The sequence below is a fragment of the Cryptomeria japonica genome, chromosome 3 (genome assembly GCF_030272615.1).
Source record: "Cryptomeria japonica chromosome 3, Sugi_1.0, whole genome shotgun sequence".
Taxonomy (NCBI): Eukaryota; Viridiplantae; Streptophyta; class Pinopsida; order Cupressales; family Cupressaceae; genus Cryptomeria; species Cryptomeria japonica.
The window spans coordinates 162,544,418-162,570,040 of record NC_081407.1 but is presented as its reverse complement, the minus strand read 5'-3'; the positions used below and the strand labels follow the sequence as shown (position 1 = coordinate 162,570,040).

Here is a 25,623-nt window from a genome sequence, read left to right as displayed (position 1 = left end):
CCAATGTAGGCTAGACTTGGCAAGATTCTACCAATTTCAATATTGCCATGAAATAACAACCCAACTGAAATTGATGCGATCTTCTAAGGTAACAAATGATTTTTCAATTCATCAAGGATCATTGACACTACCACAAAGGTGCATATCCAAAGCTCAATGACGATTGAAGGTTTAAACAATTCAAGTCTCTCCAGTTGACCACACAAGGCGTTCCTACAATCAGTAAGAAGCTAGTGGTTTGGAACGTGAATCTCACCAAAATCAAGCCCAACACTTAGTCCTTCAAACTTAAATACTACTTCGACTGAGAATGATTCAAGAAAACAAACAACCATGAAGATAGCCACAAGAATTGCAATAAAACACCATAACTTCAATATTTTATTGATCTCAAAGCCAAAATAGACAACAATTGCTTGAAATTCTTTCTTCAAAACTCAATCTTGCTACAAAATAACTTTCTTCTCTCCAAAAGCTCTAAACTCCTAACTATTTCTTATTGCTCTATTTCTGAATCTCCATATACTTGTAATATTTTTGCCTTCTTTCGGATAGCCATCAGTAATCCATGAATCAAGGATTCATATTCAGCTACATTGTTGGTACAAGGAAATTGTAATCTATGAGCGGCAAGGTAAGTTTCTCCTGTGGGGCTAATTAATTCATAGCCTACTCCGGATCCTTGTTTGGACTTAGATCCATCGAGCCTTAGTGTCCATATTACATTCCTTTGGCCTTCGGTTTCTTGGTCTTCCTGGCCTCCGGTTGATGTGTCGGACAGAATCTCGTCTTCTGGGGAATTGTCATCTTCTGAACGTTCCATTCCTTCCATAATTAATGTTTGTGGGACTCTTTTGTATACTTGCTCTAATGCAGTCTGACACAAAGCACAGGATAATTCTGAATGGACGGCATTGTGTATCCTACACCAGTTGGGAAGGAGCAAATCTTGAACGGATGCCAAGTTACCAAGTTGCACACTTTGCTGTATGTTTCTATGTACCAACTTTCTGAAATTTTCAAACATTCCGTCATCTTCTTGGTCGGATCCTTGGTCACTTTCCACAACAATTTCTGTAGATTCTATCACTTCTTGCTGACCATCTTTGTCTTGTATGTTTTGTATCATCAGGACCTTACCTATTTTAGGTTTGTATGTCCCTAAATCTGATTCTAAGAACAAGACTTCATTGTCTTCCCCATACTCGGTTATCATAAGCCTCAATCTCGGAGTGCTGTCGATTTTGATTTGATTTGGGACTCCTCTCCATGGCAGCCACATATGTGCAAAGTCCGTTGACACATACCCATTCAATTTTCGTGACCAATCTCTACTCAGAAGCATCCCATAGGAGTCAGGGATATCTACGACTGATATGTCTATGAAATTTTGAACCCTCGAGTCCGCAGCTAATTGCATATGGATATTGTTCAATTCTCCCATGACTGGAACTTCTGTCTTGTCAAGCTGAGTGACTTTTCTTTTGGTAGGAGCGGGAGTTATTCCTAATCTCTGGCAGACAGCTAAGGGCATCACATTGCTAGAAGCTCCTGAATCATAAAGGCAATTATGTAGTAATTTCCCAAAAATTCTGACTAATAGCAGGAACGGGGCGGGTTCGTCTTTTCCTTGGGAAAGGACTGAGGAATCCCTACTGTGTTCTTGATGTTCTACTTCATTGACCTTCGGATTGTCATCCTTTACTAGGCCCTCCTCTTTTGAGTGATCGGTCTTGGTTGGAGATTTCCCTTTCTTGACCACATCCTTCTTAACGGCAACTTCCTTTCCTGGAAGATTTTGACTAGTGGTGAGACTTTCTTTGACGGCGGGTTGAGTTTTCTTTGTCTCGCCCCTTTTTAGTAACACCTTTCCTTCCAACATGTCTTCTTTTTTGGCTAGGAAGGTTATGGTCTGGACCATGCATTCGTCTTGTTCGGACTGCTCTTTGTTATCGGCTTCCTCTTGGGTCATATTGATGGTGGCTTGAGCTTTGTTGGCCGAGTTCTGAATATTCGACCTTAGTGTGCTTGACTCACTTAAGCTATCAATCACAGCATTTTTAATCTCTGAGACCTTGAGTAGCTCATAGAGTGGTAAGCTAACTTTGACTCTCTTGAGTTCTTCCAACACCAACAAGGCCAATCTTTTCATTTCATCGCCCATGGGAGGTGCAATATTCTTTTGTCTATATCCTTGCGTGTGTTGTGGATATTCTGGATTGTTACTGGCTTGTGGATCCGGAGGAGTAGAGAAATTGTTTGGAGGAGTTGATGTAGTTAGGGGTTCTTGATTTCTCTGATTTCTATGATAAACTCTTTGATCCACAACTCCTGAGGACTGGTGGAATACCTCCTTTATTCCTTCAACTAAGACACTGTTGTTCAAAGGTGGAAAATAATACTTTGAGTCTTCAATGGGTCCATTTGCGGATGCAGGTGGGAACTGGGAACCCGGAGGTACCATTGGTCCATTAGCAGATTCTGGTGGGAATCTCCCATTTTGAGTCTGATTATCTTCTTCTTGTGAATATCTGTAGCTTTCCACAATCATGGCTTGGTCATACCGTGTAGTTGGGACCATTTCGTATCCAGTCGTGGGTGGATTTTCAGGTGGATCATTACTACGCATCTCTTGCTGGAATATGTCGGCTACGATTTTGAACTCAGGACATTGCAACTCAGAATGCTGGTTTGTACTGTGTAGTCTACACCAACTGGATAGGGCCGCTTCTGCTAAAAACACTTTACTGATAGGATGACTTTCTTGATTTTGGGAATTTGATGGGTTATCTAGTGGCGTCACCACGTTTCCATTATTAGGAGCAGTATTCCATGGTCTCTTCTGAAAGCCTTGGTTGTTATTTCCCTGATAATTGTTCCTGAAACCTTGATTATTATTTCCTTGGAAATTTTGATTGTTTGTATGTTGGCCGTGGTTGGCCCTCTGCATGCTTTGGAGTTGATTATTTTGATTCCTTAGATGAGTTACTTCGGTTGACAGCCTTTTGACTTGTTCAATCAACTCTTTCATTTCATCCTTTTCTTCCTGTGTTCTTGATGAGTTTGTTGTGTTTTGCAGGTAGACAGGTTGTGCTGGCGGGGCTTGTGAAAGTGGAACTCCGGGATGAGGCACCAACTGGTTTGCCGGCTACACACTAGGATGTGTTGCTTGTGGAATGGGATTCATAACTGGAGTTTGGTTGGCCAATGCCATACCAACTGCTTGCATTTGATTTGGAGCTGCGACAAGTCCCATATGTAATAGTGGCCCAGTAATATTCTGTCCCATGTGCTTACTGACTTCAATAGCTTTTGCATATGTTGCATTCAGATCATTTGGTATAGGATGTGTCCTTACGAACATGGCGGTAAGATGATCTAGGGCTCCATAATAGATTTCCCTTGGGTCAGCAATGAGGTAGGGATGTCGTAACATCGTGTATGCGCGATGGAATCTATTGTTGAAAGAGGTGATTGGTTCATGCTCCCTCCTTCGGATTTCAACAAATTGTCTATACAACTCGGCCGGCGTGGTTGGTATACCAAACTTAGCAATAAATGCATCCTTCATTGCGTCCCAAGACCTGATTGACCCTATAGGCAAATGAATGAACCAGAAGTACGCCTCTTCTCCCAATGAGTAGGAAAAAAGCCTACATGCTACATCTCCATATTCGATTTGTCTGTTACGAAGATGATCCTCGAACATCTTGATATGATCCTCTGCTGTACGATTGAAATCGATGACATTGAATTTGGAACAAAAGTGCTCTGGATTCTTTGGCATATCATGATAGACTACAAATTCCAACGGTGATGGATTGTTGATTAGCCAAGTAGCGCCATTAAGTGCATGAGCAGAAGGAGGAGGAGGAGCATGGTGTGCCATCGTTTTTCTCGGAATTTGAAAACTTGATAAGAGACTTGACGAACTGGCTTGGCTTGTCGGTTGAGAAATTGCTTGGATACTTGCTTGAATTGCCGCTTGTACTTGTTCTTGAAGGGACAGAGCTTGTGATGACTCAGGAGATTCCTCCAATCTTAGCTCGAATTCTTTGGGAGTATCTTCTCTCTTGACTCGCTTCGACCTTGAAGTAAACGGAAGCTCACTCAGATTTTTGATGCTTGGTGTCGACCTCAATATCCTTTGATGTTTCTCGGGCGAGAAAGAACCAATGCGATCCAGCGTGAAGTCTTGGTTTTGCGGAGACTACTATAAGTTCCTTTGATTGCGAAGCTCTCTAGCTGCGATTCTTCGGTGTTCTTCAGCCCTATCTTCTTCTTGTTCCAAGGTGATTCTCACTCTGTTATACTCAGCTTCACTTCTCCTTACGTTCCACGCTAGGTGATTCAATCCTGAAGTAATATCTTCTTGAATATTGCCTATCTGCAAATTAGGTTGCACTACTTGATTCAACCCTTCATGTGGCAACACCATCGTGATTCATGATCATGTTCGGAATGTATTCCTCTTTTTTTTTTTTTTTTGGGTAAATTTTCTGGATAGCACTGTTCCTTTAGATTTGTGGTTCAAGGCCCTCCTTCTAGCGCCAATTCTGTTGACGTGTATTTTGTACACAATCATACACAGAATAAAATACCCAAGGGTACCTTATCCTCTCTTGAATAAAGTCTCTGATTGCTGAAGATGTCGCAAGAAAGGATCAATCAGGGTGACTCCAATGTTCTTTTATGTAGGGTCTCTACGTGTGGATAAGCACCAGTGGTCGTTGTGAATGCTGTTTCATCAAGGGGCCTTACGTCCTCCGAGCTGTAGGAACAAGATTTCTCTAAACTAACAAGTTCTCAAAAAAGATCAAAGGGTAGAGTTTGCAAGGGATAAATTCTAATCTAATCCTAAGAATGACCCAATGTAGGCTAGACTTGGCAAGATTCTACCAATTTCAATATTGCCATGAAATAACAACCCAACTGAAATTGATGCGATCTTCTAAGGTAACAAATGATTTTTCAATTCATCAAGGATCATTGACACTACCACAAAGGTGCATATCCAAAGCTCAATGACGATTGAAGGTTTAAACAATTCAAGTCTCTCCAGTTGACCACACAAGGCGTTCCTACAATCAGTAAGAAGCTAGTGGTTTGGAACGTGAATCTCACCAAAATCAAGCCCAACACTTAGTCCTTCAAACTTAAATACTACTTCGACTGAGAATGATTCAAGAAAACAAACAACCATGAAGATAGCCACAAGAATTGCAATAAAACACCATAACTTCAATATTTTATTGATCTCAAAGCCAAAATAGACAACAATTGCTTGAAATTCTTTCTTCAAAACTCAATCTTGCTACAAAATAACTTTCTTCTCTCCAAAAGCTCTAAACTCCTAACTATTTCTTATTGCTCACTATTTCTAATTACAAAATGAAAATGAATGAGGGTATATATAGCATCCTCAATTACAATGAACGACCCAGATCAAAAGAAGATCAACGGCTGAGATTCTGACACCTAAACCCTAATTAGTGTTTTATTACAAAAGTTCCCTTTTTATTGAACAATATTAAATGCATAGCCAAATATTTAATTTGGCACAAAAATCTAGGAAACATAGACCAATGACAATTAAGGTGCCATGTCATCTATAACAACCTCTCTTCTAGAACCTTATTCCCTTTCCAATGCTCCTTTTTAGCATATGCAATGAATCTGGACATGATTCCTTCAATCTCAGCAATAGGAATCTCGGGAAGATTCCTCATTCGTTCCTCCAAGTGAATAATCTGATCAAAGGCCTTGAGAAGAGCTGCGTCCCATTCAGGTTCGAGTTCCTTGATTTTCTCAATCAGGAGCATAGTAGCAAACATTTGATCTCTTTGCTCATCTGAAATAACATTCTCATCTTTGCAAAAGATGACCTTGACCCTTTCTTCCAACTCTAGAAGATCCACATCTGTCTCAACTTCGATCCTTCTGCCAAGAATAGTACATAAAACTCCAAACACCTTGTCCTGGATGGGATGGATGACCTCCTCCACTTGATTGCATTTGGCGCTGGTGTCCTCAAAAAGAACTTCCTTCATCTAGAGTAAAGTAGACCACTGGAGTAAATTATGAGCTCCTCCATCCATTATCTTTTCTTGAGCTAAGGTCTTCCTTGGTGTTTGCCTGATTACTTGAAGAACAGGAATGATAACATCTTTAGTATGAGCAAAGGCGGCTACTGTTATCATTAGGTTGTGGATGATCTCAAGGACCTGGATAGCCCGATGAATGGTCTGCATCATTCTTGTTGCAAACTCAACGGCAACTGTATGGGATTTGTCAATCCAAGAGCTCATAAGCTGGACCAAGCTCTTAACTCTCTCTGCCTCACCAACTGATTCAAGGGGAAGTGCTTGCACAGGAGATACTGCTGGATCCTGACGTCCCAAAGGTTGACTGAGGTGGCTAAAGTAGCCTCTCCAAGCACCGACCTCTTTCTCAAGTTTTCTATTCTTTTCCATTTCTCCTCTAAGCTTGTCTTTAAGTGCCTCAAATGAATCAGTTGCCTCATCCAATGCCTGCTCGGTGGTGAGTGGACCAAGCTCAACGGTTTCTACATCATATTCTTCTGCAAGGATTTCACCCTCGTACTTGTCCACTGCCGGTGTAGCTATCTGCAACTTCCTGGACCCTGCCTCATCTCTGATCATCTTGGACATTTTGGTGGCCTTCTTCTTTTTTGTTACTCCCTGAGAATTTCCGACAAGGCTATCTAAATCAATCACATTATCTTCGTCTTCGATCACAATCACCCTTGTTAGTCTCTCCTTCAACCAATCTGGAATGGCGGACCTTGTCTCTCTAACTTGTATTTCTTTAGGTAGTGGCTCTTCTTTCCGGAGAGGAGATGTCGCTTCATCGTCATTCTTGTCTTCATGTAGCTCATTGACTTGGGGAGATTGACTTGATGAACGTTGAGATGCCTGTCTTTCTTCATGTTTATCATTCTGAACCATTGATTCAATAGATTCCTCCACTTCAAGTGTCCTCTTCTCTTGTCGAGAAGATGTGTCGGATGAGCGATCCCGATTGGCTTCTCGCTTCTTCTTCGAAGATTCTCTTTTCTCAGGTCTTTCCTTCCTCTTCGCACCTCTAGGATGAGGATTGCCTTCACTTACGCTTCTGGGGTGAGGATTGCCTTCGCTTGCGCCTGCTCCTCCTTCTGCCGATCTTTCCTCCAAAGTAAAAGTCATAGATATGTTCTGCTCTCTCAACTTTTGATGTTGCACATCAACCCATCTGCGAGTACATGACAAAACTGGGGCCATCAAAGCCTTTAAGTCCACAATCTCAGGTTCATTCCAATCTATCTTTACTGCCTTGTCCTCTCTATCATAAGAGGATTGGAGATGCCTGCCACTGTCTTGAGCTTGATCGGCCACCCTGTAAACTTTGCATTTCCTGATAAAATCTAAAGGCAATTTGGAATGCATCTTTCTTTTCACTTCTAAATCATCTGAGAGATTCATCCAAAAGTCTTCTACCTGACATTCATGCTTGTATTTTCTACCAACTGTCTCTTCTATATACCCATAAGGATCAAAATTCTCCCTCAATGAAAAGAATGAAAATGAATATAAGGCCAACTCTCTTTCTGCATCATCTAAAGCTGGAGCATTAAGACATACCTCAACTGAATTTCCTAGTATGATAGGTACAAGAATCCCATTTCCATGCCTGTGTCTGAATGCCTTCGCATAAGCTGCCAACTGCCTAGTCACCTCAAGTAGTACTATCCTGTCTGTCGGATATCTTGGCAACATATATGGAGGTGAAGGACACCCATGAACTCTAATATATGTAAACTTCTGGAATTGGATAAACCAAGCACCATACCTCTTTACAAGTTCTTGTGCCTCTTGAGATAGCCGATTGTGAATCCCGCCTTGCAGTGTCCTGGTGATGTTCATTGTGAAGGTATCATTGACTAACTTGTAATTACTCCCAGGTGGATGATGCAAATGAACATAAGAGTCACAAACTCTGACTTCTCCAGGTCCTCTTCCAATTGCTCCTCTGTGAGGTAGTCCTGCATACTCAAAACTCCTGATCAAGGCATATATGATGTATGAGCTCATGTGGAATGACTTGGCAGCCTTCAGTCTTCTCAACTGCACGTCCAAGCAATGGCTAATAATTCTAGCCCAATGAATTGTTCCTTTTCCTTGAACTATCACTTGGATGAAGAAGAACATCCACTTCTCAAAATAGAAGGCTTGAGGAGCCCCTGTAACTCGATTGAGTAAGGTTATCAAATCTCTGTACTCCTCCTGGAAGTCGATCCTATGTGGTGTGTTGGGAATCTTGCTCAGGCGAGGACGACTTTTGAGTAACCAATTCTTGTTGATGATGCTCAAGCAAGTGTCTGGATCATCTTCGTACATGGATCTAGCTCCTTCCAAGCTTTTGTAAATCATATCTTTATGTTTTGGCAGATGGAGAGCTTCACTGATAGCCTCATCTAAAAGATAAGCCAAAGTGTTTCCTTCCTTGGACACGATCGATCTTGACTGTGGGTCATAATGGCGAGCACACTCGATCATCAACTCATGGCACTGGATTGCTGGAGGGAAGCCGGCCGCCTTGATAATGCCACTTTCAATTATTCTCCTTGCGACAGGTGATGGCTTTCCAATGTAAGGGACCTCTCGAAACTTCTTCACACTGAAGTTTCCCAAGTTGGTATCTCCAATGTAGCTCCATTTTGACACGATCTTGGTCTCCATTTCTTCATTCCTTTGATCTTCCTTCATAAGGGATGGACGACTGGTGGATGCTCTTGCCTTTGGGGTCGCCATCTTGACACCTACACAACATTTCATAATGAGCAATATACCTTGGAATGTAGAAATATAGATTGGATTTAAGCTTTAAATTTAGGAAACTTCATGATAAATCTTTGAATTATCATTTCCCAAATACGATTATGCAATTGGAAATTCAAAATTTCAAAATTTAAACAAGGGAGATCTTGCCATACCTCTCTTTGAGAACTAGCTCTAAAAAACGATGCAAAAATTAAGAGATTCGCTAGGCAAAATGAAGATCGAAGTCTTCTAGCAAAGGTGCCTCCTTCATCAACTTCACCACCCTTTGGGTCTTCAATGCCTTGAGGGAAACTCGCTCCACCTCTAACCTCCAACAAAGTTCGCACTCCTTCTTGGATCAAAATTTGCACTTCTCCTTGGATGAGATTTCGCTCCTTCTATTGTTTCTCCAAATCGCATTTAAACAATGATTGAATGATGGATCAAAATGTTTCAAAATACCTTTCTTATATAGGCGCTCATGCATTGCAATTCCCATAGGCCGACTTGGAAAATAAGCCTAAAAATAAATAAAAATTAAATAAAGAGGAGGCCGACCTTTATTAAAATATTAAAATAATACCCCAAGCACACTTTTTTCATTTAATTTTAATAATAATTAATTTAAATGCCTTTACAATTAAAATTTCGATTTTTTAAAAGGCTAAATTAATTATTAAATGCCTTATGCGAACTCATTAAATGCCATTTTAATTAAAAAATATTCCAAAGTTTTAGCGAATTTAGCATTTAATGCGATTCAAAAAATTTGGCATCTAAGCATGGGAGATATTTGGGACATCAACAACATCGCTCTGGGCCCTGGGAGAGGGACAGGAGCGCCCATGCATTTTGGTCCTCCATCCTTCATTTTTTACGTTTGAAACTTCATCCTTGATGTTTAAAATGGCCTTTTCGCTGGAACTTTAAGTTCAATTCATGTGATCTTTGGAAGGGGCGAACCTTGGAACATTTTCGCCCTGGTCCCTTGGAGAGGGACAGGAGCGATTTTCTACTCTTGTCCTTGATCTTTATCTTCTAGATCACCAATTCACGTTGCAGGGCAATCAATTATCTTCCTCGTTTGTTCTATGCATGCCTAACTCGTTTCTCCAATACCAAATGAGCTCTTCCAAGGATATTCGCCCTGGTCCTTCAGTGAAGGACAGGAGCGATTTTTTGCTTTTGAACTTAAAATTGTCGATTTTGAGGTTAATTCTTCGTTCATTATCTTCCTAAAGACATTTTTGACTTTGCATCATCTCACCTTGACGTGGTTTTGAAAGGGAATGATTGATTCTATGAAAATCGCCTTGGTCCTTGAGTGAAGGACAAGAGCGCCATTTAGTTCTTGGTACAAACCCTTGATCGTGTCAACTTCCAATTGCCTTCAAGGCGAAAAACGTCATTGCTTACTTCATCTTGAATGTTGGAAACGAAAGTGGCATTTTAAAATTAGGCATACTTGAATATTTCGCTCTGGTCCCTTGGTGAGGGACAGGAGCGCCTTGGCCATTATTCGTCCAGTTTTGCGGTCTTTGCAACTTTGTTTTCCCTTGAAGCTTTTCAAATGTCATCTTCATCATGTGCCTTGGCCTGGATTCGACCAAATTTGGAAGGGAAGACTTGATAATGCATTTTTCGCCCTGGTCCCTGGGTGAGGGACAGGAGCGCCTTGGCCATTATAGGCTTCACTTGTGTTTTGCAAACCTTCAAAATTATCTTCAATGGATCGATTACGCCTTCCTTAACTCCTCTCAAACGAAAAACTTGCTTTTCCTTTGCCAAAAACTTGTCTTGAGGGAAAAATCGCTCTGGTCCCTGGGAGAGGGACAGGAGCTACCTTTGAAATTCGCCTTGGTCCCTGAGAGAGGGACAGGAGCGCCTTAGCCAATTTGGATCGATTTTCTCCATTGTGGTCCATTCAAGTTATATTCAACGAATAAAACACACTTTCCTTGTCCTTCTCAAATCGCGAAATCATTTAAATCTTGCAAGGATAAGGCAAACTTGGAATTCAAGCTCCGGTCCTTCAGTGAGGGACAGGAGCGATTTTTGTCATCTTAGCATATTTCCTTGCTAGTTGGTTACTCAAATTATATTCAATGGACAAAACATGCCCTCCTTGATCTCTTCTAATCATAAAATTGTGTTGATCCTGCAAGAACAGTGCAACTTTGAAAAACAAGCTCCGGTCCTTCAGTGAGGGACAGGAGCGATTTTGGTCCTCAAGGTCAAATCTTCATAATTTTCATCTCAAATTTCCTTTCTGGGGAAGATACCATCATTTCGCAAGCTATGAACAAAAGTCCAAATCCAAAAAATGTCCAAGAAGGTGTGCTTGAGGAAAATCGCTCTGGTCCCTGGGTGAGGGACAGGAGCGAACTTGTCTTGTTAGGCCCAAAGTTCAATCTTTCGTTGTCAACGACGAAGTCTGGATACTCCTTTATGCTCATTTCATCCTTCATTGCGTCCTTGATGCTTCAGTTCGATCAACCAAGGCCCAAAATGACCTAAGAAAACCGTTTCGCCCTGGTCCTTCAGTGAAGGACAGGAGCGATTTGGTCTTAAACTTTAAAAACTTGTCATTTTGAGTCTTCAAAATCTTCAAAATCTTCAATTCATGTTCGATCATATCCCCTGGCGACCCTGCACAAAACAATTAAAACAAGTCAATAATCAAGATGCATAAAATATCACTTTCGCCCTGGTCCCTGAGAGAGGGACAGGGGCGATTTTGCCCTTATAAGCCAAAATATCAAAAATTAGGTCTTCAAATCACTTCATCATGCAGGGTTAGGTCGTTTTTAAGTCCAGGAATCGGTTACCTTGCTTCCAAAATTTTGGTTAGAGTTTGCCCAGACAAAATGTATAATTCCATCATTAAAATGCTAACCCCTAGACCTAACTTGAATTTGCCTTCAAAATCTTGACTGGACCCATCCTGAGACATACTCAACTTCCTGACAAACTCAGGCTATTTCAAAATTGCAATCTCAGCTAGGATGCTTAATAATCTTTCAAAATTAGACTGGACTCGGCTTGAAAATATCAAAAAGGCAACTCCTAAGGCTTAACCTTAGTCCAGACGACTCACTCACTTACTCAAAATCCTAAAAGTAGAGAGAAGAACAGGCAAAACAAAAGCAAAAAAGAGGGGGTCCCCATTTTAATGGGGCGATGTGTGAAATGGTCACAACAGGTACAATGGTGTATTCCTTTGTTAAGAAATTGCAGTTTGTGAAATACATGTTTAAAAGGTTTAATAGGCAGTGCTTTGGTAACTTGCATGTTACTAAAAGGGCAATTAAAGTGCGTTTGGATGATATCACCCGCCAAATCTGGGATCATGGTTTAATGGAGGATCTTAGGAGAGTAGTGTCTCTGGTTGTGAAGGACTTAGAGGAGTGGGAGCTTCGTGAGGAAATATTTTGGACGCAAAAGATGCGTGTTGATTGGCTCCAAGAAGGTGATAGAAATACAACTTTCTTCCATAACTCTATTAACACTTGTAGGCATGGCAGTTATATTTCCTCTGTAGTAAATTCGAAAGGAATTCAGCCAACATCCTTGCGGGAGATGTCACGGGAGAGCTACATAATTCTATTCAGCTTTGTTTATTGAGGATTCTCCTCCTATTGGAGATTAGGCGAATTTGATTTTGGAAGGTAATATAAAATTTGAACTGTCTTACTATTTTATTTTTAATAAATAATAATTTAGATGATCTTCTTAATATAAAATTTACAAGATTTAGTTTTCAATAAAGTAAATATTAATAATAGTTGTAATTCTATTGTAAAGAAACTTGTCTTTGATTTTTTATTTTTATTTAATTATATTTCGTAAGATATTTTTCATTTTATTATATTTTGTAATTCTATTATATTATTTGTTGTCATTTTAATACAATTATTTTAAGTTCATCTTTACAATATATGAATTATCTTAATATTTTATCTTTTATAAGTAATAATTTAGATTGTTATCTTCTAAATATAAACTTGACAAAATTTAGTTTTGAAAGGAAAGATTAGAGCAAGGAAAGAAAAACAAAATCCAAGTAAGTTTATTGATGAAGTAAATGTTACCAAGAGAAATGCAGAAACCTTGGAGCAATCACCCAAATGTGAAGGAGGCACAAGAACTTTTGAAAGGGGAAAAACAAAGAAAAACCCCTTGTGATATTATGAATGAGACAATGCCTAAAATGTGTGTGTGAGAGAGAGAGAGAGCGCAAGAAGCTCTTTACAATAATATCATTAAGAAGAAATGAGAGAGGAGACATCTTTTAAATAGAGATGAGGAGAAGAGTTACAAAGTGACTCCCAAATCTATGAATGCCACCATTCATAAAATGTGTGTGCCATGTGTCCACATCCTCTTATGGAGGAAATCTAATATTCCTTAATAAAGGAAAATAAAAGAAATTATTTGTCCTCACACATGTACTAGAGGACAAATTACATGTAGGAATTCCAAAGGAATATCCTAAACTAAATACAAATAAACCTAAGCCAAATAAAGATTAAATATTCTAACACCCCCCCTTAAGCTTTACTTGGGGAGTTTACATCAAACCCTTCAATGGTTTGCAAACCAAGATTTTTACAATGAAATTGGAACTTTTCTTTACAAAGTGGCTTGGTCAAAATATTTGCAACTTGGTCTTCCCCCTTGCAATAAGGGAGTGAAACTTGTTTGTCTTCAATTTGTTCTCTAATAAAGTGGTGTTGGAGAGAAATGTGTTTTGTCCTTGCATGAAAAACTGGATTTTTAGCCAAGGCAATGGCACTTTGGTTGTCACAATACAATTGAGTTGGTTCATGTTGAGGTAGACCCAAATCTTCAAGTAGTCTTCTAAGCCACAAGACTTCTTTGGAAGCATTAGTGCATCTTTTGTACTCAGCTTCAGTGGATCCAAGAGAGGTAGATTGTTGCTTTTTACTATTCCAAGAAATTGCTCCTGAACCAACAAAAAAACAATAACCACAAGTAGATTTCTCATCATTGGGATCTCCACCTAGATCGGAATCAGTAAAACCTTTTAAAGTAAAATCAGAATTTGCATCATAAAACAAACCTACATTAATAGTTCCTTTAATATATCTTAAAATTCTCTTAGCAACTTTAAAGTGTGTTTGTTGAGGTTTAGAGATGAATCTTGAAACCAAACAAACACTATAAGCAATATCCGGCCTAGTAAGAGTTAAATAATTCAAACTTCCAACTAATTGTCTATACAAAGTAGGATCAACAAGAGGAGTTTGCATATCAAGCATTAACTTAGTGCCTGATTCAATAGGAATTGAAACATGGTGAGCATCATTTATGTTAAACTTATCTATGAGATCTTGAACATATTTACTTTGAGATAAGATATTTCCTTTAGAGGTTTGCCAAATTTGCATTCCTAAGAAATAATGTAAAAGACCTAAATCAGTCATTTGAAATTTTTGATTAAGTTGAAACTTAATATCAGAAATCAAAGTATTGGAACTTGAAGTAAAAATCAAATCATCTACATACAAGATAATAATGATAATATCATCTTCACTATGTTTAATATACAAGTTAGGATCATTTTTACTTCTTATAAAGCCTTGAGAAAGAAAGAATGCATTAATCTTTGAATACCACTCCCTAGGAGATTGCTTTAATCCATAAATTGATTTCTTTAATTTACAAAGTGTGCATTACTTTCTTTAATAAAACCAGGAGGTTGAGACATATAAATTTCCTCATGTAAATCACCATTAAGAAAAGCACTTTTAACATCCATTTGGTGAATAGGCGAATTCATTCTAGAAGCTAAAGCAAGCACAAGTTTAATTGTAGGCATTTTAGCAACATGAGCAAAAGTTTTAGTATAATCTAAGCCTTCAATTTGAGAAAAACCTGTAGCAACTAATCTAGCTTTAAATTTACTAACTTGATTATTAGCATTCAATTTAGTTTTATAAAGCCACTTGCAAGAAACAAGATTTTTACCATGAGGCAAGGGAACTAAATCCCAAGTTTGGTTAGAAATTAAAGTATCATATTCTTCCTTCATTGCTTTTTGCCAATGTGGTTGATTTTTAGCTTGATCAAATGTTTTAGGATCATTATAATTCATAATAGTAGTCATTAAAGCATAATTACAATAATTAATTCTTCTAGCTTGAAGTTTATCCATTCTAGCTAAGTATTCATCACTATCTTGAATTAAAGATTTAAACCATTTAGGTCTTCTTTTAGAAGTAATGGATTCATCACTAGAAGAAGAGTCACGAGGAGTAGAGTTATTATTATCATCATCACTATCACTAGAAGGAATAGAAAGAGACGCATTAGGAATAGGGTTAAGAGAAGGAGGTTGGTCTTCCACAAGCACAACTTTGCTTTGAGTAAGTTCATCATCCTCCACTTTAGAACAATCATGAATGCCTTTTTCTGCAATACAAACATCTCTTGCAACTTTTACCTTGTTAGTAATAAGATTGTAAACTCTATAACCTTTAGTATTTTCATCATAACTAGCAAAAATAAAAGGAGAAGATTTAGCATCTAATTTTTTTGTTTTCTCCTTAGGTTGTGAACATAAGCTATGGAACAAAAAATTCTTAAATTCTGCAAATTGGGCTTTCTACCAGACCAAGCTTCTTCAGGAGTTTTATCTTTTAAGGCTTTGGTAGGTGTTCTATTAATTAAATAAGTTGCACAAGCCATAGCTTCATCCCAAAACTTGTAATCCATAATTTTTGCATGCAATAAACATGTAGCCATTTCAACAATTGTCCTATGCTTCTGTTCCGCCACACCATTTTGTTGTGGTGTATAAGGAACGGTAAGCTCATGTTTAATTCCAAAAGATTTTAAATAAGCATTAAATGCATTATTGACATATTCTCTTCCATTGTCAGTACGAAGAATCTTAATTTTAGAACCAGATTGCCTTTCTACAAACATATGAAATTCAGTAAACACATCAAACACTTGATCCTTACTATGAAGGAAATATATCCATGTTCTCCTTGAAAAATCATCAACAAAGGTAAGTGCATACCTTGAACCTTGGATGGAGGGATTCTCCATGGGACCCAAGAGATCACTATGAACTAGATGCAATTTAGTATATGGCCTCCAAGATTGACCATGAGGAAAGGGTTCCCTATGCATCTTACCACTCATGCAACCATTGCAAATAATTTGAGAAGGAACAATACTAGGCAATCCATCAACCATATTTGCTTTTTGCATCAATGAAATATAATCAGAATTGAGATGGCCAAGTCTTTCATGCCATATAGTAAAATCAACAGTAGTAAGTAAAGAATACTTTGGAGGAGCAAATTCATAGAATTTGAATAAGTTATCACTATCCATTTTAGCAGTAGCAATAACATGATTAGTTTTTGGATCAATGATATAGCATATGCCTCTATAAAAGTTAATCTTATAATCTTGACAAAGTTTAGGAACTGAAATCAAATTTGATTTTAATTCAGGAACATAAAGAACATCATGTAATTTCCCATTAGGAACATTCACATCACCAATAGCTTCAACTTTGCAACTATGATTATTAGCTAATTGAAAAGGAATATTAGAAGTATCAAGATGCAAAGATTCAAAACATTCTTTATGAGAAGTAACATGCTGAGATGCACTAGAATCAATAATCCACTCAAGTGGTTGAGAAACTTTATAAGTACATGTAAATGCATGACGAGATGAATTGCCATTATTATTACCTTTCTTATAATGAGGTTTATGTTGTTGATTATTTTGATTATTTTGGTTCATGGGTTTTTTACCATTTTGCTTCTTAAAACAATTATTAGTAATATGTCCATCTTTCCCACAATATGTGCAATGGGGTCTTGTTTGAGAATTATTCCTTTGATTATTGTACGTATTATTATGATTATTATTATGAGAATTGTTATGATAGGATTTAAAATGAGATTGATAATTAGAAGATTTATGATTATTATTATGATTATGATTATTGGATCTAAAATTATTGTTATGATTTTGATTTTTAGACTTAAAAGCATGTTCACTACTTTTAAGAGTACCAAATTGAATTAATTTAGCTTCCTCTTGATGTAATAAATTACGAAAAATATCATAAGTTAATTGAGTAGCTAAGCTAGGAATAGCAAGTTGAGCATGAATATTCGTAATAAATTGTTGAAATTGACGAGGAAGACATTTTTTAAGAATAAGATGAATTAAGCGTAAATCAGCTAGAGTAACTCCTAAACTAGTTAATTGACTATTAACAGAATCAAACTTTAATAAGAATTCATCCATGGTTTTAAAATCTGTATATCTGAGATCTTCAAGTTGATCTTGAAGCTGAATTTTTCGGGATTTATTTGAACTATCATAAGTTGTTTTTAAAATTTCCCAAGCTTCATACGCTTTTGTACAATTTCTAATTAAAACATACAAATCAGGAACCATTGAAATACCAATTAAACCAAGTGCTTGCTCATTTTGAGCCTTAAATCTATTTTGGTCGGCTTGAGGAGCAGTTGTAGCGGGCTCAAAGGTTTTATCAGTAGCAACATCCAAAAGGTGTTTGAAACGAAAAATAAATGAGATATGTGTTTTCCATGAATGATAATTGGAACTATTTAATTTAATTTCTGGAATTAAAGTAGACATAATAACAAAATAATTGTGAATAAATAATGGTTAGTAAAAAAAAATTACCCCCTTTTGATTAAAAGACAAAAAAATAACCTCTTTGATGAAAATAGAACTAAATTTCAATTATTAATTTTTTATCAAAAATATTGTTTTGAAAAAAATAAATTTAAATTTTAAAACTTTTATTTTATTTAAATAAATTTTATATTAAAAAATATTTTTTTTAATAATAATAAATTAAATACTATTTATATGAAAAACTTTATTTAAAAAAATCTTTATATATTAAAAACTCTAGTTAACTTTTTAAACTTTCTAATATAAACTTTTAAACTTTTCTTAGATATTAAAAGCTAAAAGTTTATAAACTTAAAAACTTTTAAATACGTTAAAGATATAAGAATGAAACTTTTTATGTTAAATAAAGGCAACGATATTTTATAACTTTATTTTGAATGAAGTTTTTAAACTTATGTTTGAATGATAAGATTTTAAATCAAGCAGCATAAAATGAAAATAAGAACCAATACAAAATGATCAAGAACTTAAAGCGTTGAAGTCACAATGAGTCGTAACGCAGGGTGAGAATGATGGTTTGCACAGGCGCTTCAAGAGCAGAAGAATTATATAATTAGAACAGAATGAAATGTTTAATCATAACTTGCAAACTCCGAGAGCGATATAGAAGCTGCAGAGACGTTACATGATAAGGATAAGATATAAACTAAATTCTTTAGCCTTACCAACCGCAGGGGACAGAAAGAAAATGTACAACACAGAAGAAAACAACAATAACGATACTGAGAATAAAAAATAATGAATACGTTACAAATTGAAATAAATAAATATGAAACAAACGATAGAGAAAACTGGAAATGGTGAATAAAAAGTTTGTGAAATAACAACCAGCAACCCCACACTACACAGACAAAGAACAGGTAAACAAAACAAAGTCTGACATAATGTTAAATGTTTAAACATAGGCAGATAGTTATCTAAAGAAATATGTTAAATCTGAATGGTATATAATTTAGAGCTGCAAACACAAAGATTTATGTCTTTTATAAGTTATAACCTGTAGAAAATGTTAGACTCTGATATTTTTTTGTAAATACACAAAGATTCAATGAAGTATCAATATAAAAATGATTTTTATTAAAAAAACTTGCAAGTAAATGAAATGTTAGAACTTGCAAACAAATAGAGGATGCAATTTAATAATAAATCAGATTTGGCGGCAAGCCGACCAAACAGATTAAGGAGGCTGAGTTTGACGGTAAACCTTCCAAACTATTTACAATAAAAAAAAACAGAAACTTTGGCGGCAAGCCTTCCAAAGCTTTTCTTTTTTTTTTAATAAAAAAACTAGAATAGAAGATTAAACCTATAGGCAAACTTGTTAACCAGTTTGAAAAAAAATAAAATTAAAATCTGAAATAAGAAACCTGCACAGTAGAAAATATTAGAGAAAGAACTTCTTCTCCTCTCAAGAATGCCTCCAAGAAGGTGAACTCCACAAAATGGTAACCTTCATCAATGTCAACTTAAAACAAGGATTAGAAACCTGCTCTGATACCATGAAAGGAAAGATAAGAGCAAGGAAATAAAAACAAAATCCAAGTAAGTTTATTGATGAAGTAAATGTTACCAAGAGAAATGCAGAAACCTTGGAGCAATCACCCAAATGTGAAGGAGGCACAAGAACTTTTGAAAAGGGAAAAACAAAGAAAAACCCCTTGTGATATTTTGAATGAGACAATGCCTAAAATGAGAGAGAGAGAGAGAGAGAGAGAGAGAGAGAGAGAGAAGCTCTTTACAATAATATCATTAAGAAGAAATGAGAGAGGAGACATCTCTTAAATAGAGATGAGGAGAGAAGTTACAAAGTAACTCCCAAATCTATGAATGCCACCATTCATAAAATGTGTGTGCCATGTGTCCACATCCTCTTATGGAGGAAATCTAATATTCCTTAATAAAGGAAAATAAAAGAAATTACTTGTCCTCACACATGTACTAGAGGACAAATTACATGTAGAAATTCCAAAAGAATATCCTAAACTAAATACAAATAAACCTAAGCCAAGTAAAGTTTAAATATTCTAACATGTTTAAAAAACAATATATATTAATAATAGTTGTAATTCTATTGTAAGTTTAGATGTTTGGAAGGTAATTGAGGTGTGCAAGAAGATGCGTGTTAAGCTAGGGGTATTAGAATTAATATTCCTTAGCTCTTATCCCTGAGCTAAATAATTCAAACCCAAAGGGGCTTCTCACCATTTTGCTAAGGATAGTTGTAGGTTATAGGGGATCCTCATCGACACTTTCCAGTCTCATTTCCACATAAGATGACATCATGACTGAATTGATTCGTAAGTTAAGGTTTCTACTCTAAGATAAAGCTTAGGTTAGGGTTAGAACTATAGTTGAATTAGGGTTAGGGTTAGCATTAGGTTTCAATTATTATTGGAGTTGGTGTGATTTAAACTAGGATTAGAGATAGTGTTAGGGTTAGGGTCCAATTAGTATGAGAGTTAGGGTTATTATTATGGTTAGAATTAATGTGTGTTATATTAAGGTTAGGGTGTAATTAAGGTTATAGTTCTATGTACAATCCTAACTATGGTCATAATCCTGACCCTAACCTTAAGCCTAACACTCACCTTGGGTTCAATTTCTAACCATATCCTTGAACTTAATCCTCTAATCAAATGCTAACTCTAATCTTAATTTTAGTTTTAACTCTCGCCTTAACACTAAATCTAACAAGGAAGACATACCAATGATCAAGATCGAATCTATTCAGTGTAATTTATTTCTTAAGTTATTTGTTTCCTTATTTTCTAAAAAAGCTATGGTGTACAATGAAGAATCCTAGAGGACTTATGAGAGGCATCTCAATTGTTGATTTATGTTTACTATGACATACTATGAACTATTATTGCAATTTCTTAAATTGGCACCTTCAATATATTATTTAATGTAAATCTTACTATTGGCGTAACTATTGCACCTCCTTTTGGTGCAGGTGCTAGTTAATTACAAAATGGAGATATGAACCTTGCATGGTGAACAGTTTTAACCATGTATATATTGAAGAATAGAATGATCGAGTAAAAAGTTATAAACCTATGATCACTTTTTATTTTTGCAATAGTTATTGGGATTCAAAGTCAAAGATGACCTTTTTAGTCTTCAACTACAATTGGCTGCATGGGATTTACAATTTGTCAATGTTTATTTTCAGCCAATATCTTTGTGAACATTTTTTTTTTTTTTGCATTTGAGATGCTATTATGGTTTAAAATTTCATTCTCTGTTTCAAATGTTTGTTATATAACAGTCGATAAATCCTTATATATTTTTACCTCATAGTCAGCGTTAATTTTTTTAATGTGAAACTTTGAAAGTACAGGGCTAGCATTGATGTCTTCTAAACCTATTGAACGGTATTTGAAAAAACTGTCTAGCTGATCAAATGATTGACAATAAGTTGGATGTGAAATTTTAAATCTGACAATATCAAAGAATTAGTATAGGGAAATTGGCATGTTTATGTTCTTTCATTGTGTTGAATAACATCAAACCTTATTAAATTACTCTTATTTGAGATTTTATGTGTGACAGTTTTGTCACTAAGCTCATCTTAGTGAGGTTTCTGAATAGCATTTCTTGTGTTGTGCAACAGGTTGTCATTCGATGTTTGGATGTAATAGCCAATGTAATTCATGTATGTGGAGGTAATTTTTTCATCCGCCGCTTGAAAACTGATAGCTCCCAATTTTTTAGATTGTTATCTAAGGGTGCATGCCTGAGTAAGGCTTCATTTCAGACCGAAAAATCTATGCTGCTTCCTTTTAGAAAGGGTAGCAATCTTATTGACCAGGCAGACATGGCAGAAGGAACCTTGCTTAAGGTGCAAGAAGCATTTTTTTTAATGATTGCAGCCATTGCAAGTGACAAGAAAAGTGCTTGTGCTCTGGAGGCAATATTCAAACAAGTGGCTGGGTTGGCTGTGGGTTTTTCTTGTGGTAGTCGAACATTGGAGAAAGCTGCTATAGATGCCTTGCTTGGTCTATCAAGCATTGATCAAGATCTTGTTTGGCTACTTCTAGCTGACATTGTTTACTCAGGAGATGGCAGAGAGGTACCAAGTCCTCCTTGTACAGGGTTGCCAGAGATTGCTCGACTTCTCCCAGAGTCACCCCAGGAATATATTTGGGTTCAATATGCAGGTCAAAATTATGGTTTGACTTCTGATTATTTACTGGCACGAAAACTGCTGGAAAAGATAGATGCATGCCATTACGTTAATGCAGGGCAATAGATGCAACCTTGTAAATTGAGCGTGAATACATGTAAATACATTTCATTACTGTCAAGCTTATCTTTTCTTGGAATTGGTTTTAGCTTAATGCTGTGAAAATGTATTATATTCGTACATGTAAGAAGCCTTATAAATTGTGTGAAATTTATGCAGAGCCTTACAAAATGAGTCTATATGCTCCATTTTTGGGTTGGTGTTCTTGAGATGTCTGTTGATCTAGTTTTGTCCTAAGATTTGTTATATGAAGCATAGATAACAATTTTGCACCAAAAACTTGCCTGTCTTGCAAGTATTGGCTAGCTAAAATGCTGTGAGTTGATGCAAAACTTTGCGTGGTCACAGAAAATATTTTGCAGCTTGAAATGCACATAAACACGGAAGTTTCACATTTTTTATTTTTAGCTGTCATTCCTTAGTTAAACTTTTAGAGCATTTACTTGGTCATAATCTTCAGCCATCAGAATGGTAGGGGTGCGGATTCCCTTTCAATATAACCCTCTTTTGTGTTTAATAATTTTTTACCCCTCTTGGAAAAAAGAAAAATTATGTCACTAACATAAGCAATACTTCTATGCCTACAAAGTGAAGTTTAACATTATAAGATATCGAATATTATGTTAAATTTTGGATTAGTTAGAAATCTTTCTTGAACAAAGGGTTGTGGCATGAGTGAATGGTTTTGTTAACTAAGGTTTTGAGACCATATGAATTACATCGGTCATGCTAGTGTTCTAGGACCATATGCAAATTATCAGCATTATGAAACATTCAGGGGCTCTCTCTCTCTCTCTCTCTCCACACACACACGTATCTGCACACAAACACACCCACACGTGTGTTCATGAATGAATATACAAGAAGGGATTGATGTAGTGGAGTTGCTTACCTGAAATTCAGATAGGATGCAGGTGATAAACACTAAATGGTACTTGTATGTGGATAGGTTTGGTGATAGATATGCACTTGTTCTCATACCCTATAGTTGGATAGAAATCGTCATAAATCTTCGTATTCTTCTTCTAAATATGAGTAGCTGCATCATAATGCTAACATTATTGGCATATATTGTTATATATATAGCAATATATCTGGAGATATGGTTTGTTTTCTCTACCATATTTGTATGGGGGTACAGGTAAATTTGTATGAAATCCTCTTACTTGCATCAACGAGTGTAATTAAACAAATTTTATCACACTTCTTTGTCAAGCCCATTCGAGGTGCTCTATTGAAAATGATGAACAGGCTTTTGGATTCCTCTTATTTGATCGAAAAATGTTGGATCACTAATAATACATTAAGCTTCTCTCATGTATGTATATCAAAAATTTGTTGGTAGTAAAGAATTTATTAATTTAAGGTATGAAAAATAATGTTAACTGTTTGTTCATGAATATGAAGTAAATTCAGAAAACCTCCTAAAGTTGATGTGATTTCATGTCCATTTTGTCATGAAGCCTGTCAACTTCGAGTCAAGTCAGCAAATGAATAACTTAAACTCGTCCCTTGTAGGACCCTGCCACTTCACATTAAATACTTTTCTGGAATTTTGTCCCACAGGACTTTTTAAATATCAAATGCATAAATATGTAATGGAAATCATATAGAAGAAATAATCTATTTTTTAAATAATTATAATTAGTTTGTATTTTTATATACATAGAGTACCATCTTTTATGAATTGAATTACAATTCTCAATCTAATGTAAATATTAAATATATATACCAAAATTAAATAATATGTACCATCTTTTAATTGTAGTTAGGGTCAAGATAAGACTAGGGTTAAGATTTCATTAAAATAAAGTGTTCATTATAAGATAAAGCTTAGGTTAGGGTTAGTATTAGGGTTCAATTAGGGTTAGAGTTAGTGTTATTTAAATTTAATTTAATTATTATAATAAAATATAAAAAATAGTAATTTTTAGTTTAAAATTATTATACAAATGTCTACACATTATTATGTTAAAACAAATAAAAAACAATCTACAAATATTTACAATGTAGTATATATATATATATATATATATATATATACAATTATCTTATTTTATGTTCATCTTTACAATATTTGAATTGTTTTACTATTTTATTCTTTATAAATAATAATTTAAATTATTATCTTCTTAATATAAAATTGACAAGATTTAGTTTAAAAAACATAAATATTAATAATAGTTGTAATTCTATTGTAAAGAAACTTGTCTTTGATTTTTTTTTTATTTAATTATATTTTGTAAGATATTTTTCATTTTACTATATTTTGTTATTTCATTATATTATTTGTTGTCATTTTAATACAATTATTTTATGTCCATTTTTACAATATATGAATTGTCTTAATATTTTATCTTTTGTAAGTAATAATTTAGATTATTGTCTTCTAAATATATACTTGACAAAATTTAGATTAAAAAACAATATAAACAAAACTTTCAGATGAAGCCTCTCAAAAGATTTTTAAAAAATGGACTTTATGGGATTTCATACATATTCCTGGAGTAGGGGCTTTCGGTGATATTTTGAACTTGTGAAATACCAGGACAATCAAAGCAAACATTTTGAGCCAAAGGACAAATTGGCATCTTATTCTTATTGAAAATTTTGATTTATCCTTTGTTCTCTTTAATATCTATGGCCCAACAACTCTTCAAGAGAAACATGCTCTTTGGAATACTATAACTTGTCAGATCCAACAACAGGGAGTTCAGAAAATCATCTTAGGAGGTGATTTTAATGCCATCTTGTCTCATGATGAGAAATAGGGAGGCAATCCTACAACGTCTAAGGTGATTGCAGACTTTAGATCTTTCATGTCTGATAACGCCCTTTCTGACATTTCACCTTCTAATGGTCAATTTACATGGACAAATCGGAGAACTTCCCTTTAAATTGCAAGTAGATTGGACATGTTTTTCACTTCATATGAATGGATCCTTCATAAATATACTTTCAGCTCTAAAATTCTATCATTCTCCGGGTCTGACCATTTTCCTATCGAATTATGCCTAGATAAACATAAAGTTACTCATCATAGATCTTCTTTTAAGTTTGAAAGAATGTGGTTTCGGCACCCACATTTTCATGCTTTGCTTTTTCAATGGTAGGTGAGTGCCCCCTTCTGCAGAGGGAACAAAATGTTTCAACTTTATATGAAAATACAATTTGTACAAGCAAATATCAAAGTTTGGAATAGGGAAGTATTCAAAAATATCTTTGCAGAAAAAACAAAGGTAGAGAAGGAATTAAAGGACGTCAATGACCTTATCTTTTCTATTGGGATTAATCCAAAAAATTTATCAAAGCAGAAGCATTTACAAAGCTACTGGGAAGAATTGTGCTCTAGAGAGGAGGAATATTGGAGACAAAAATCAAGGGAATTATGGCTAAAAGAAGGAGATAAAAATATTAAATTCTTCTAGGCATCTGCAAAGATTAAGCAAGCTACATCTACTATCTTTTCTATAAATGTCTCTTCTTCGGGGGAAAATTAACTAATGAACAAGAAATTAGGGAAGAGGGTGAACTCTTCTATAAAAATCTTCTTGCTCCCTCCCCTCCTTTTGTTCCTGAGGAGTCCACTGTCGACATATTGTTAGACTCCATTCCTTGTCTGATTTCACAACGTGATAATGATTATCTGATGCAACCTTTCTCTCTTGCTGAATTACAAGAGGCGGTAGTTTCAATGGCTCCTGATAAGTCTCCAGGCCCTGATGGTTTCACCATACTATTCTTTCAAAAGTGTTGGGACGTTTTAGGCTTTGATCTCTTAATGGCTTTGGAGGAGTCAAGACAAAAAGCTTTTATTCTCAAGAACTTCAATTTAAC

General features: G+C 35.7%; 1 protein-coding gene across 3 annotated transcripts in view; it reads left to right on the top strand.

The window, feature by feature from the left end:
• The window catches only part of LOC131031017 (uncharacterized), a 176,302-nt gene extending 154,345 nt beyond the window's left edge, over positions 1-21,957 (top strand). For 2 of the 3 annotated variants that reach the window (XM_057962019.2, XM_057962020.2), the window contains exon 17: positions 21,154-21,957. In XM_057962019.2, the coding sequence (XP_057818002.1) occupies positions 21,154-21,792 (639 nt within the window). In that variant the 3' untranslated portion in view covers positions 21,793-21,957. Of the gene's footprint in view, positions 1-20,493; positions 20,579-21,153 lie in introns of all 3 variants that reach the window. The other variant, XR_009102962.2, reaches the window with a different exon arrangement.
• Positions 21,958-25,623: the final 3,666 nt, after the last annotated feature.